General features: G+C 65.7%; 2 protein-coding genes across 2 annotated transcripts in view; one reads left to right on the top strand and one right to left on the bottom strand.

Moving 5' to 3' along the window:
* The window catches only part of PIMREG (PICALM interacting mitotic regulator), a 94652-nt gene that overhangs the window by 71768 nt on the left and 10144 nt on the right, over positions 1 to 12740 (bottom strand). The gene's annotated exons all lie outside the window — the stretch shown is intronic.
* Positions 1 to 12740, top strand: part of PITPNM3 (PITPNM family member 3) — an 85323-nt gene that overhangs the window by 66968 nt on the left and 5615 nt on the right. The window contains exons 10-19 of the mRNA XM_081806016.1: positions 124 to 246; positions 615 to 799; positions 2813 to 2985; positions 4021 to 4191; positions 5618 to 5812; positions 6240 to 6388; positions 8491 to 8607; positions 10686 to 10802; positions 11018 to 11166; positions 11402 to 11553. Coding sequence (XP_081662142.1) covers positions 124 to 246; positions 615 to 799; positions 2813 to 2985; positions 4021 to 4191; positions 5618 to 5812; positions 6240 to 6388; positions 8491 to 8607; positions 10686 to 10802; positions 11018 to 11166; positions 11402 to 11553 — 1531 coding nt within the window. The remainder of the gene's footprint in view (positions 1 to 123; positions 247 to 614; positions 800 to 2812; positions 2986 to 4020; positions 4192 to 5617; positions 5813 to 6239; positions 6389 to 8490; positions 8608 to 10685; positions 10803 to 11017; positions 11167 to 11401; positions 11554 to 12740) is intronic.

The raw sequence follows: 12740 nt of genomic DNA, 5'->3' as shown, positions 1-12740 counted from the left end.
CTCTGTGTCTCACCGGGACAGGTTCCTTACCCTCCCGTGGACAGGCGCCTGGTGCTCTGGCTGGATATGGGGGCGCGGGGTCGGCGGTGGGCAGGCCTTCAGTCCCAGCTCTGTCTTCTCCAGGTGTGTCTCATCGGGGACTGTGTGGGGGGCCTCCTGGCCTTTGATGCCATCTGCTACAGTGTGGGGCCCTCGGGTGACAGCCCGGGCAGCGACAGCCGGAAGGGGAGCATCAGCAGCACGCAGGTGCGGGCCAGACAGTGGGGATGGGACAGGGGTCTGTCCCTGGGAGCCCCCCAGCCCCAGGGCAGCAGGGGCCTCTCCTGGGGGAGGGGACGTCAGCCTTCCCACTTGTCCGCGGTAGCTAGCTTATGCAGCGTTGCTTCACGGTCCCCCAAGAGTGGGACTCACTGAGGGCTAGGTCCTGGATGGCTGTCCAGAGTCCAGGGGGTCGCCCGTGCCTAAAATCCCACCGTCGCTGCCGTGGGGCTCCTCGGAAGAATGCCGCCCTCACAGCTCAGGAGAGAGGGGTTCGCGCGTACCCCGGGGAGGAGGTGGGGCCCCGGAGTCTCCGGTGGCCGCAGTGCCCTCCTGTCCTCTGCGTGGCCCCAAAGGACAGCCCCGTTGTGGCAGACGAGGCATGCGGTCTGGCCAGCAGCAAGCGTCTCAGCAAAAGCAGCATCGATGTGTCCAGCGTGCCCGAGGATGAGGAGCCCCAGAGGCCATTGCCGCGGAAACAGAGCGACTCGTCCACCTACGACTGTGAGGCCATCACCCAGCATCACGCCTTCCTGTCGAGGTAAGCGCTCCTTCTAGCACGGTGTCCGCGGCAGAGGGGGCCCCCGACTCAGAGTCCCCTGGGAGGCCTGAGACCGGTCATGGCTGCCGGGCCCTTCCAGGGGCCCCGTGGGTGAGCACGAAGTGCTGGGACCCCGGCCACTCTGCGTGGGCCTTGCACCCTGTCCCTGCTCCACCCCGACTGGCAGAGGCCCAGGACAGCCCGTCCCCCTCCCTGGGCCGCGCAGCGCCTTCTTTCTGCCGAAGGGCCCATGCTGCCGGCCTGCTTCGCCGATGGCTTTGAGAACGTGGTCCAAGAGCGGATGTGGGTGTGTTTTGGGAGCCCCTCCGGGTGTGTGTTCTTATTATTTCCCAGATGGGGCAGCAGAGGCCCCTGTAGGCCGGGAAGTTTCCTGGGGTGGCAAGGACAGCTGCCAAAGCCCTGGGGCCAGCGTCCCGGCTCCCAGGCCGGTGCCTCCTGCCCGGAGTTCAGTGAGTCACCTGCAGGTTCATTCTGGACACGGGCCGGTGTTAGCCCACCCAGGAGGGGCTGCCCCTGCCCTCTGTCCCTTCTCCTTTCTTACGCCACTGACAGGTACGCGAGGTCGTCACAAGCTCTGCAAAACAGACCTGCTCTGAGCATTTCCGAGCATTTCCTTTCTGTATATGCCGTTTACGTGCTTCCCGTATAGTTTTACTCTACTCATATTGTGATCTTTTCTGATTTTTTCCCTATGTAATAAGTAGTTGGTGAGTATTCTCTACAGGGAATGTTTTATTGAGTGAATGGCCACCTCACTTCATCCCAGGACTTGGCTGCGTGGCTTTTCCCGTGCTTTGAAATTACAGGTGGCGCTCTGGTGAACATCTTTGCGCGTAAACGGGTCTGTGTGTGTCGAGAGCTGTTCCACTCAGGTGCCCTCCTGGAGGGGCATCCGCTAGATCAGAGGCTCTGCATAGTCAGATCTCGGACTATTATAGCTGCTCTGACAGCCACTTTTCAAGGCGGGTTGCAAGCTGACGTTGCAACATTCCTGGTTCATCCTTGAGAAATCCTTTAAGAAGGCCCCAGATTTGGAGAATGAGAAGAGGTTGGAGGCCCTCGGTAGCTGGCTCAGCAGGGCCAGCTTCCCTCTGTGGTAGGGACAGATTGCTGTCTCTCGGGCAGCGAGGAAGCTGGCCTGCGTGTTTAGGGACATGCGGACCGCCCAACACCAGCACCATCCTCGCAGTGCGAGCCTTCACATCCAGCTCCCAGACCCTCCCGGACCCTCGCTCATTGTTATTTCTAAAATCCCCTTTCACATCCACCCTGAGGATTCTGGCTGAATGTGCGTTCAGTTAATCGCCTCATCGATCCGGGGATCCCCCGGGCGGTCTTAAACTCTGAGCTGTGCATCAAGGCCAACGGGAAGGTCGGGGAGTCCCCGGTTCTGCAGCCCGTCCTGGGCAGCCCCTCTGGGTCCCTGGCTGAATGTCAGCCTGGGCTCTGAGCAGCGGCTCCTGGAACTGGCTGGAACCCGCCCCCCCCTTCCTGTGCGGCTGCGTCTGCGGGCTGCGGTGAAAGGCCCAATCCTGGCGGGCCTGACGTCACCAGCGGGCGGGGGTGTGTGCGGCCGGGCCTCTCTGGAGCCCATGCAGGACCTCGCAGGGCGGCCCCCACTGAGCCGGCACCATGGGGCAGGCCTCCCCCTGTGCGGGGTGCTTGGGTGCTCCTAGGTTCTCAGCCCCGCTGGGAAAATACAGCTTTATTGGATGGTGGCCGAGCGTGTCTGTCCAAGAGTCTCCTCTGGCTGCTTGCCGACTGGACGGGGCGGGGGCCCCATGGCTCCCGAGGGCTGAAACGCTTACCATCTGGCCCTTCAGAGGAAACGTGGGCCGGCCGACCGCTGCCCTCGCCGAACGTCAGGCCTTGGTGGCCAGCGCGGGGCTGGGTGTGGGCTCGGAGGCTGCCGCGGGGACGGAGGGCTGGGCTCTCCCCGCTCGGCCTGCGCGCTTCCCTAACGGCCTTCCCGGCCCTTTCTCCCTGGGGCAGCATCCACTCCAGCGTGCTGAAGGACGAGGCCGAGCCCCCTGCGGCCGGGGGGTCCCAGCCGCCCGAGGTCAGCCTGGGTCGCTTGGACTTCGACGTGTCCGACTTCTTCCTCTTCGGCTCGCCCCTGGGCCTGGTCCTGGCCATGCGGAGGACGGTGCTGCCCGGGCTGGACGGTGGGTGGCTTGGGCTGGGGCCTGAGAGGCCTCATGTGTCTGGAGCAGTGCGTCAGGCCCTCTGGCTCGGGGAGGGGCTGGGGGAGACGGTGGGGGGGACGGGGGGGCGGCTTCCCCCAATGGGGCAAAGGTACGCGGGCGCTGGTGGATCTCACACCCCTGTTCAGAGAAGCCGAGTCTACCCTCCTGCGGCCGCCCGTCCCCGGCGCCCAGGAAGATAGGCCTGCTGCAGCCGGTCGGCCGTACTGTCCCCTGCGTGTACCCGGGCGCACACAGTGCCCTCACCTTGGACAGCTGCCCCCACTGCTCTGAACCACGCAGCGCAGTGATCTGCCCAGCGGTGCTTCCGCCGTGATTCTGAGGGCGCCTCGAGGTCCGCGTGTCGGGGCTTCTCAAACTGCTTTAGCACCAGCGCTCACCGACACTGACACAATGGGACGGATGAGAAGGGGGAGCTCTGCCCGAGGCAGGCTGGGGAGTGAGGCAGAATCCCACGGCCGCCCTCGGCATTGCCAAGGAAGCCGAGGGCTCCCTGGACACCGGGCCGGCCAGCCCCCTGAGCCCGGTGGACAGGGGGCCCCAGTGGAGACACCTGCTGGTCTGTGGGAGAAGCGTTCTGCCGGCTCTGGGCGGCCGTGAACCCGGCTGCCTCGGGGACGCCCTGAGCCACAGTGACGGACCGTGTCTGCCTTGCAGATCAGGCAGCGGCTACGTGAAAGCCGGACGGATTCGCAGGGGCCTGACTCGGGGAGATAGCGGAGGGAGGGGCTGCGTGAGCAGGGGCCCAGAGACGGGGGACACCGTGGCCTGGGTGGGGGGCTGCAGGCGAGCGCCTCGGCCGCAGTGCTGGGGCCTCCGGTGCTGCTCCTGGGCGGGCAGGGGGCAGATCGGCAAGGTCTTGAGTGCCGAGCTCAGCACAACGGCCTTGCCCCTGTTGGTAGCAGGGAGCCGAGGCAGGTGCTTGAGCAGGGGGGTGCGCGACTCGAAGCTGCAGTCAGGCGAGCACCCCGTCACCCCATCACCTCTCACCCCCAGGCTTCCAGGTGCGTCCCGCCTGCGGCCAAGTATACAGCTTCTTCCATTGTGCGGACCCCTCGGCTTCACGGCTGGAGCCCCTGCTGGAGCCCAAGTTCCACCTGGTGCCGCCCGTCAGCGTGCCCCGCTACCAGAGGTTCCCGCTGGGCGATGGACAGTCCCTGCTCCTGGGTAGGCCCGTGGGGGTGTGAGGGTGTGCTGCGCCCGGGGCCGGGTCCCGCAGGAGCTGAAGGAGGCACGACCACCCACGGAGCAGGGTCTGCGAGCTCCGACCGAGCTGAAGCCAGGGAAGCAGCCGCCTCCCCTGTCTTCCCAGCATCCCATCGCATGCGCACCTGCTCCGCGGGAGGCGCCTGGGGGCTCCAGGCTCTGCCCCCGACGGCTTCCTGTGGCTGGCACCAACACAGTGCCCGAGCCGCCAGACCTGGCTGCAAGTCCAGGGGCCCACACTGGGTGCTGACTGGAGGGCAGGGCACGGAGTGTCCCCACCCGGTGGGCATCACGGAAGACAGGGCCTTGGACATGGCGTTGGGACAGGTGGGGATGACCTGGAGGATGGGGGTCCAGGGGAACTTTGCAGGGGGAGCAAGGGCGGGGGGCGTGGGGGAGGGCCAGCCTCCGGGGCGCGAGTGGAGTGGGCCAGGCATGGACAAGGGGAGGCCCACGACGGGTGGTCAGGGCTAGGAGACTAGGGCCTCGGCTCCGTATCCCCGCTGAGGAAGTCTGGCCAGAGCCTGCTCAGAGCTTTGGGGCAGATTGGGCGGAGGGTGCAGTGCCTGTGGCTCGTTCGGGATTAAAAACCAGCCCCGCCCCCCCAATTTTTAACAGAAACTTAATTTCCAAAGTCCTACTTTCCAAGAGCTTCCACAGACAGAAATGGCTCTGAACATTCCCCCCGCGCACCCTAAAACGCCCTGGCCCCAGAGAGCACCTTAGCCCCCAGGCTGGAGTGCCGTTCACACGCAGGCTCGGCCTCAGTCCTCCATGGCTCAGGGGGGAGTTGAACGAGAGCACGTGGTCACGTGGCTCAGGGGGAGTTGAACGAGAGCACGTGGTCACGTGGCTCAGGGGGGAGTTGAAGGAGAGCACGTGGTCACGTGGCTCGGGGGAGTTGAAGGAGAGCACGTGGTCACGTGGCTCGGGGGGAGTTGAACAAGAGCACGTGGTCACGTGGCTCACGGGGAGTTGAACGAGAGCACGTGGTCACGTGGCTCAGGGGGAGTTGAGCGAGAGCACGTGGTCACGTGGCTCAGGGGGAGTTGAACGAGAGCACGTGGTCACGTGGCTCGGGGGGAGTTGAACGAGAGCACGTGGTCACGTGGCTCAGGGGGGAGTTGAACGAGAGCACGTGGTCACGGGTCACCCTGTGACCTCAGCCCACGCTTTCGGAGCAGTCTCCCAGAGATGCGCAGGGCCCACGACATAGAGAAGGTGGAGCCCAGCCAGGCCCACCGGGGGCCCCAGAGGGTGGGGAGGTGGGAGGTGGCTGGCGCCTCCGGGTGCCCGGGTGCCCGGGCTCCCGCCCACGTGGGGCAGGCGCAGTGTGGGCAGCTCGGGGACGCACGACCTCGCCCTGACTGTGATGTCCCCCCTGCAGCGGATGCTCTACACGCCCACAGCTCCCTCTTCCTGGAGGGCAGCTCGCGGGACAGCCCACCGCTTCCGGACGCCCCCGCCTCGTCTCCCCAGGCCCTGCGGGCCCAGCGCCCAGGACGGAGGATGAGCCAGGACAGCTCCCATAGCGAGAGCTCAGGGTCCTCGGACAGCCTGGCCCCCGCAGGCACCTCCCGCAGTGAGTGAGGGTCCTCAGGGCCCTGCCTGGCTGGAGGGAGAGGGACCTTCCCTGGGGCGGCTGCTGAGGGCAGGCCAGGAACCATAAAGGAAGTGTAGACTGAGCTCTGACCTCTGGCCCGGACAGGGCCCTGTGGACCGAGCCGTGGCCTAGACTGACGTTGACCCCAGCCCGAGCCCTAACCCCGACGTTCTGTCCTCCCACTGGGAATCCCTGCATCCCGGGGATGAGACCAATGTCTCCGCAGGGCCGGCCCCCACTCCCGGGGTCCCGTGTGCAGCCCCTGTCCTGGGGGCAGCAGGTGAAGGAGCTGCTGGCCGCAGGAAGCTGGGAGCTCGGTGTGAGCTGGGTGCTTTGGCCTCACACGGCCCCGTGGGTCCAGGCCCAGGCCGGCCACACTGTCCTCACTTCTCTCTCGGGCCCACAGTCACGGCCAAGTGGTGGGGCACCAAGCGCATCGATTACGCCCTGTACTGTCCTGATGTCCTCACGGCCTTCCCCACGGTGGCCCTGCCTCACCTCTTCCACGCCAGCTACTGGGAGTCCACGGACGTGGTGGCCTTCATCCTGAGACAGGTACTGCGCCCCTTCCTGGAGGGCCCGTCCTTGTGCGTGGGAGAGGGCGACCTTGCAGGCCACCCTGGGCCCTGGAGCCGTTAGCCAGGTGGGGGGTCGCAAGGTCAGACGGTGGGTCTCATGAAGAGCATGGGCTTCTGGTCAACAGTGTGGTACTTTCTAGAAAATGAAAGAGAGAGTACCTGGGAGTACCTCCCCATCTTCCATCCTGGAGACAAGGGACAAATGCCTGTCCCTCCAAGGGCCTCAGGGTCCTCAGAGAGGCCAGCGACTGGGGGTGCCTGGGAGGAAGGAGGCCGGGAGGTGGGGCCGGAGAGGACAGACCACGTGCAGCCTCGGGGGCTGAGGGCAGGAGATGGATTCTGTTCTGTGTCCCACGAGAAGCCACGGCAGGGCTCGGACGAGGGAGAGCGGTCAGCTGACTGTATGTCTGGAAGGGAATCCCGTGTCTGCTGCTTGGTGGGCCAGAGAGAAAGCAGGAGGCCCGTTATGAGGCCAGCCTGGGAGCCCGACTTCGGGACGGCAGCTGGGTGCTGGTGCGGGGCGCCAGGGGGCCGCTGGATGCGACAGAGGGGAGGCCCGCAGGTCCTGCTGTCCCCGAGCACCTGGGGGCGGCTTCTAGGTTTGGGGAGGAGCAGGGCCAGGCGGGGTGCGGGAAGCCATCTTGGGTCTGGACCAGGGAAGAGTGGGGTGCCTGCCGGGGATCGGGAGGGCAGGTGAGCGGAGCTTGGGGCCGATGTGGATGGCACGTAAGCCAGTGATGGGCATGGCCCCCTGATTCCCATGTGTGGGGTTCCCCACGCCCGGCAGCTCTCCTCCTCCAGACAGTGCGGCCCGGCTCTGACCCCACCTACCCACAGGCTGAGGGCTCAGCCCACCAGGCCGCCACCCTCCACCGGAGCTAATCCCAAGTGCAGGTTGTTGCCTGGGCCTCACGGGCGATCCGAGAAGCCCGCCTTGGGTTCCGTCAGTTAGCGAGAGCAGCTCCCAGGCCCCAGAGAAGCCCCTTACTCACTGGATCGTCAGTTTGTTGGGCACAGCTCAGGGATAGCAGGTGGGAGGGAGGCCCAGGGCGAGGTGTGGGGCAGGGGCAGGGCCGCCGTGCCCCCTCCAGGAGCCCCATCCACCAGCACCCCTGCGCGCTCACCCTATTCTTTTTGGCTTTCGTGGACGCTTCATTACTTAGGCATCATTGATTAAACCACTGGCTTTTGGTGATCGATTCGACCTCCAGCCCGTCAGTCGTCCGTCCGCATTGGTCAGTGGGGGGACTGGGAGTTCTCCCGGCCTCCAGCCTCCCCTTAGGTGGGGTCCAAATGCCACCTCATTAACAGACAAAAGGCACCTTTAGGTGTCTCAGCATTTAGGAAGTTGCAAGGGTCTTAGGAGCTCTGCGCCGGAAGCAAAGACCAGGTCTGTAGTCATGCTCCCCCAAATGCTGAGGGAGTCACTGTAGGCAGAGAACCTCCGGGGAGGGAGCCGCAGATCCAGAGGATGGAGACCAGTCCCCGGGGACGGAGCAGAAGAGGGAATGAGCCTCTGAGCTGGGCAGGGCACAGTCAGGGGGCCTCGTGCACAGTGGCTGCTGGGGGGCCTGGGGCGAGCCTGCCAGGAGCAGGTGCAGGGGAGGGGTGGGGCGGGCGGGAGCCTTGCATGGGTGGGGTGGGTGTTTCGTGGCGTGTGGCTGTGGGGGACCACGGAGAGATGCCACGGTTCTGAGAGGCACGGAGACATCCTCAGGACGGGCATGGGAGCAGCATGTTTGGGTGCTAGAGGGCATGCCCCGGTAGGGAGGGACCAAGTAGGGGGGGGTTGTGGGGGTGCGGCGGGAGCAATGCCCGCAGTGGGCAGGAGGGAGGGGCCGGCTTCAGGGAAGGAGCGGGGCAGAGAAGGGATACAGAGCGGGCTCCGCGAGGTTCGGGCGCAGCGGGCGGAAGCTGAGCGTCCGAGAGCCCCGTGCTCTGGGCCCAGCTGTCGGGTCCTGGGGCTCCCAGCCCCCCTGAGGGTCCCAGGCTGGCAGGTGGGGAGGCCTGGCCTGCCAGCCTGGGCGGAGGGAGCAGGGCAGCCGGGCTGACCTGGAGCCCTGCTCCTCTGTTCGTCAGGTGATGCGCTACGAGAGCGTGACCGTCAAGGAGAGCGCGGGCCTGGATCCCGCGGCGCTGAGCCCCGCCAACCCCCGGGAGAAGTGGCTCCGTAAGAGGACCCAGGTCAAGCTGCGGGTGCGTGCTCCCTGGCGGCCACCGGGAGCGGGGTTCTGGGCGCCTGGGCACTGGGGTCGGCTTGCGGGGGGGACTAGCTGTGCAGCAGCAGTTGCTGGAGGTCCGGCCTCCGCAGATGTGGACGTGAGCCAGAGTCCTGGCCACAGCCGTGGGGCCCCCCCCATCTGCTTCACCACTGAGCGTGGCCTGCTGTGGCATTTGCCGTGACAGAGGGAGAGGAAGACGAGAAAAGGACGCTCAGGGCAGGCCACGCAGGGCTTCCGTGAGCGAGAGTCACCTCTGCAAGGTGTTGAAGCAGGAATAGGGGTCTGGGAGGCATAAGTGCATGTTTTACTGAGCCAACCATCATCAAGTGTGGATGTGGCCACTGTGTCCTCTGCTGGGGGGAGCAGCGTAGGGGCTTAGGGACACAGCCCCTGGCCTGGTGGGAACATCTGACCTGGACCCTAAGAACAGTCCCGAGGACAGAAGGTGACCGGCGCTCCGTGAATCAGCTGTTTTGGTAAACTTACGTTTCGAGCTATAGCCACGTTTTATACCACGTGTAAACGTGCCCAGCTCAGTGGATGTCGGCGTGGTCGCAATGTGTGCAGACATCACTGCACCCCGTCCTGGAACATGGTCGTGGCCTCAGGAGCAGACCCCTGGCTCGTGCCCCTCACCCCCTGCCACCCCAGCACCACTCTCCGTGGATTCGCCCGCCGTGGACCCTCTGTGTACGGGTCACGCAGCTGCTGTCTTCCGCGTTAGGCTTCTCTCACGGGGCGTCCCACGTCCGAGCGGGTGGCCGAGCGGTCTCGCCTCGCCAGGACACACCCGTTTACCGTTGGCCGGCGGCCTGGAGCGATGCAACGGGCTTTTGCGTGGACACGTGTTCTCGCTCTGTGGGGTGCGGACCCAGCCGGGAAGCTCGTCTGTCTGTGGGAGGGGCCGGCAAGCTTCTCCAAGGCCGCTGCGCCAGTCTGCACCCTGTGGGGGCGGGCACGGGTGAGGAGCCCGGCCGCCCCGGCAAGCGCGACGGGTCTCCTGGCGGTGTGGCTCTGTGCTCCCCATCTTGTGCGTTTATTCGCACGAGTCCACTGTCCCCCCTCGAGTGCTCTTGTAGGGGGCCTGTGTTGCCCCCCGACTGTGTGCAAGTCAGCATGTCTGACTGCTTTGTCCCTGCGTGCCCGGCACCCAGCCCAGGGACTCGTGCCGTGAGGGGCCTGCAGCTGAATTGCCTGAGTTGCACGCAGACACCGTGGGGGTTGAGAGGAGTCCGCGGGTGCTTTCTGGGCGAGGCCGGGCCAGGCCGCGGTGGTGGGTGGGCTGGCGTTCGGGTCACGCGGAGTCGGGGCGCCCGGGTGAGCCCAGGCCCGGAGGCAGCGCCACGGGCTGGACGGGGAGCAGCGGGACGTGCACTGGAAGGTCATGCGGGCTTGGCTCAGGATCCGGACGTCATCCGTGGGCGCCACGAGTTCACGGTGCTTCCCCGGCAGGTGTGGGGAGAGCCCTGTAAGGGGAGGGTCACTGACTTGAGGGATTCGGGTCTGGGAGCAAGGCTGGGGGTGGTGGGCGGTCGGGGGGGCCTCTGAACTGCAGGATGAATGGAAACCAGAACTGGAAGGACAGGGACATCGGGACAGTTACAGACAAAATGACCCCAGTCCAGAATGCTCTGCAGTGTGGGGGTGGGGGCCAGAGCGGCTGTGCCTGGTGGGGGGCCCACATGGAGTCCTTGCGCAGCTCCCTCCGCTCTGGTACATCCCGCTCTCCCAGTAAATGGCTATGGGGTGTGAGCCGGGCCGGGAAGGGAGCCCCAGAGGCGTCCCGGCCACGTCCAGCCAGGACCCGGGAAGGAGGACAGTCGGGACCGACCGCTCCCTCGGGGCGTGCGGGATGGTCAGGAGCGGAGCCTGCTTGTCTGTCCTCGGAGACTGTGCTGGGGTCCACGGGTCTGTGTTCCTCGCAGATCCCGCGGGAACGCGGCTCAGGTCTACCGGGAAGGCATGATGCGGCAGGGACACGTCCCTCCGGCCGTCCTAGGGACGGTGTCAGGAAGAAGCAAGCTCCGGCCGAGCCCGCTTCTGTCCTTTCAGAACGTGACTGCGAACCACCGGGCCAACGACGTGATCGCGGCCGAAGACGGCCCCCAGGTCCTGCTGGGGCGTTTCATGTATGGGCCCCTCGACATGGTGGCCCTGACCGGGGAGAAGGTACGGCGTCCGCGCTGTCCCTCGCGGGCTGTGAAGGCGGGGGGCAGGCCGGGTGGTGGGAGCCCGGAGCAGGCCGCGGAGGTGAGCTGGGGGAAGGCGTGAGCTCGGCGTGTCTGAGAGGCGGGAGGGGCGCCGGGCGGAGAGCTCCCTGGCCTGGCCCCTCGGCCGCGCCGCAGCCCCCGCCTTCAGGGAGCCCCCGCCCCCGCCGCACGCAGGTGGACATCCTGGTGATGGCAGAGCCGTCCTCGGGCCGCTGGGTGCACCTGGACACGGAGATCACCAGCAGTAGTGGCCGGATCACGTACAGCGTGCCACGGCCCCGGCGGCTGGGGGTTGGCGTCTACCCGGTGAAGATGGTTGTCAGGTGAGGCGCCGGGCACGTTCGCACGGCCCTGCGGGCTGTGCTTTCCCGCGGGCCCGTCCCTGTCCGTGGGGAGAGACGGAGATGGACAGGGTCGCCGGCCTGGCACTGGGAGGCCTGGCCAGCTTCTCTGTGACCCTGGCCCCCACGAGCTCTGGCCCCAGCTGCAGGCTGACCTCTGGCCTCAGGCCAACACCTGACCCGGATGCACGGCTGACCACAGGCAGATGCCTTCTAGGGGCGACCAGACCTTTGCGATGAGTTACCTCACGGTGCTGCCCCGGGGCATGGAGTGCGTGGTGTTCAGCATCGACGGGTCCTTCGCCGCCAGCGTGTCCATCATGGGAAGTGACCCCAAGGTCCGGCCGGGGGCAGTGGACGTTGTCCGGTGAGTGTTCCCTGCCTGCGAGGGAGGTGTCCTGCCTTCGGGGGCAGGAGCCTGCAGCCTGGGGAGATGGCCACGTGTTGTCTGGGCCGGGAGCCGGGGAGTCCTGGTCTCCGTGACTCAGGGCCCCCCGGAAGCGCCCTGCCACTCGTGGACCCCAGCTCCCCGCTCCCTCCCTGCGTCCACTTATCTCTGCGGTGAATCAGGCCTGGTCTCCCGACTTCCGATCCCGGTCAGGATACAATCGGTGTATTTGGATTATCTCTGTGAGAAATGCCTCCAAATTTAGCAGCCAAAAATAATAATTTATCATTCCATCTCTGGTGGTCCTGTGGGTTGCTGGGGCTCTGCTGATGTTGTCACGTGTCCCCATGACTCGCAGCCAGGTGGCCATCTGGGGTCGTCTGCAGGCCCCCTAGGCTGCAGTTCGATGTGGCTTCTGTACTCACGTGAGCTCTTGTTCCTCGGCTGGGCTCACTCGCTCTCTGTCCACGTGGCTGCTCTCCGTGGCTAGTCTGGACACCCAGGGGGAGCTGCAGGCCTTCTTATGACCCAGCCTTGGGGGTCGCAGTGACCTTTGCACTGCGTTCTGTGGGTCGTAAGTAGTGGTGGGATCCACCCTGACTCACGGGGAAGGGACCACGTAAAGGTGTGAATGTGGGATGCCTGGCTCCCTAGGGGCCACCTTTTGAGACCAGCTAATGCACAGGGCTAAGTGGGAGATTGGGGAAAGCAGGGCAGGCTTCCTGAGAGAGGTGGCGTTAGAAACAGCCTCTGGAGAATGGATGGATGCATGTGTTCAGTCCACGCCATTGCACAAAGAATTGTGAATGTAGAAAAGCAAGAAGAAGAAAATACACTGCTGATTTTGATCGGCCAGAGAGACGATGCAGCGTGATGACAGGGAAGGGACAGGGAAGGGCAGAGCACGTGTGGGGAGTAGGCGGGACCAGGTCGGCGGCCGGATTCGTACGGGGCCACGGGTGTGGCTGGAAACAGCCCACAGAAAGGTTTTGCCCGTAGGAAAGTGGGTGAGGGGCCACTTTCCTCCCTCCCTGCCTCCACCCCTGCCTCCCTCCCTCTCTGCCTCCACCCCTGTCTCCCTCCCTCCTCCCTCCCTGCCTCCACCCCTCCCTCCTTCTTTCCCTCCCTCCCTCCCTGTTTCTCTCCCCCTCCCTCCCTGCCTCCACCC

Source organism: Leptonychotes weddellii, chromosome 15 (assembly GCF_054177405.1).
Source record: "Leptonychotes weddellii isolate Sample4059 chromosome 15, ASM5417740v2, whole genome shotgun sequence".
Taxonomy (NCBI): Eukaryota; Metazoa; Chordata; class Mammalia; order Carnivora; family Phocidae; genus Leptonychotes; species Leptonychotes weddellii.
Note: the sequence above shows the minus strand (reverse complement) of the source record. Positions and strands in the feature narration are given on the sequence as shown.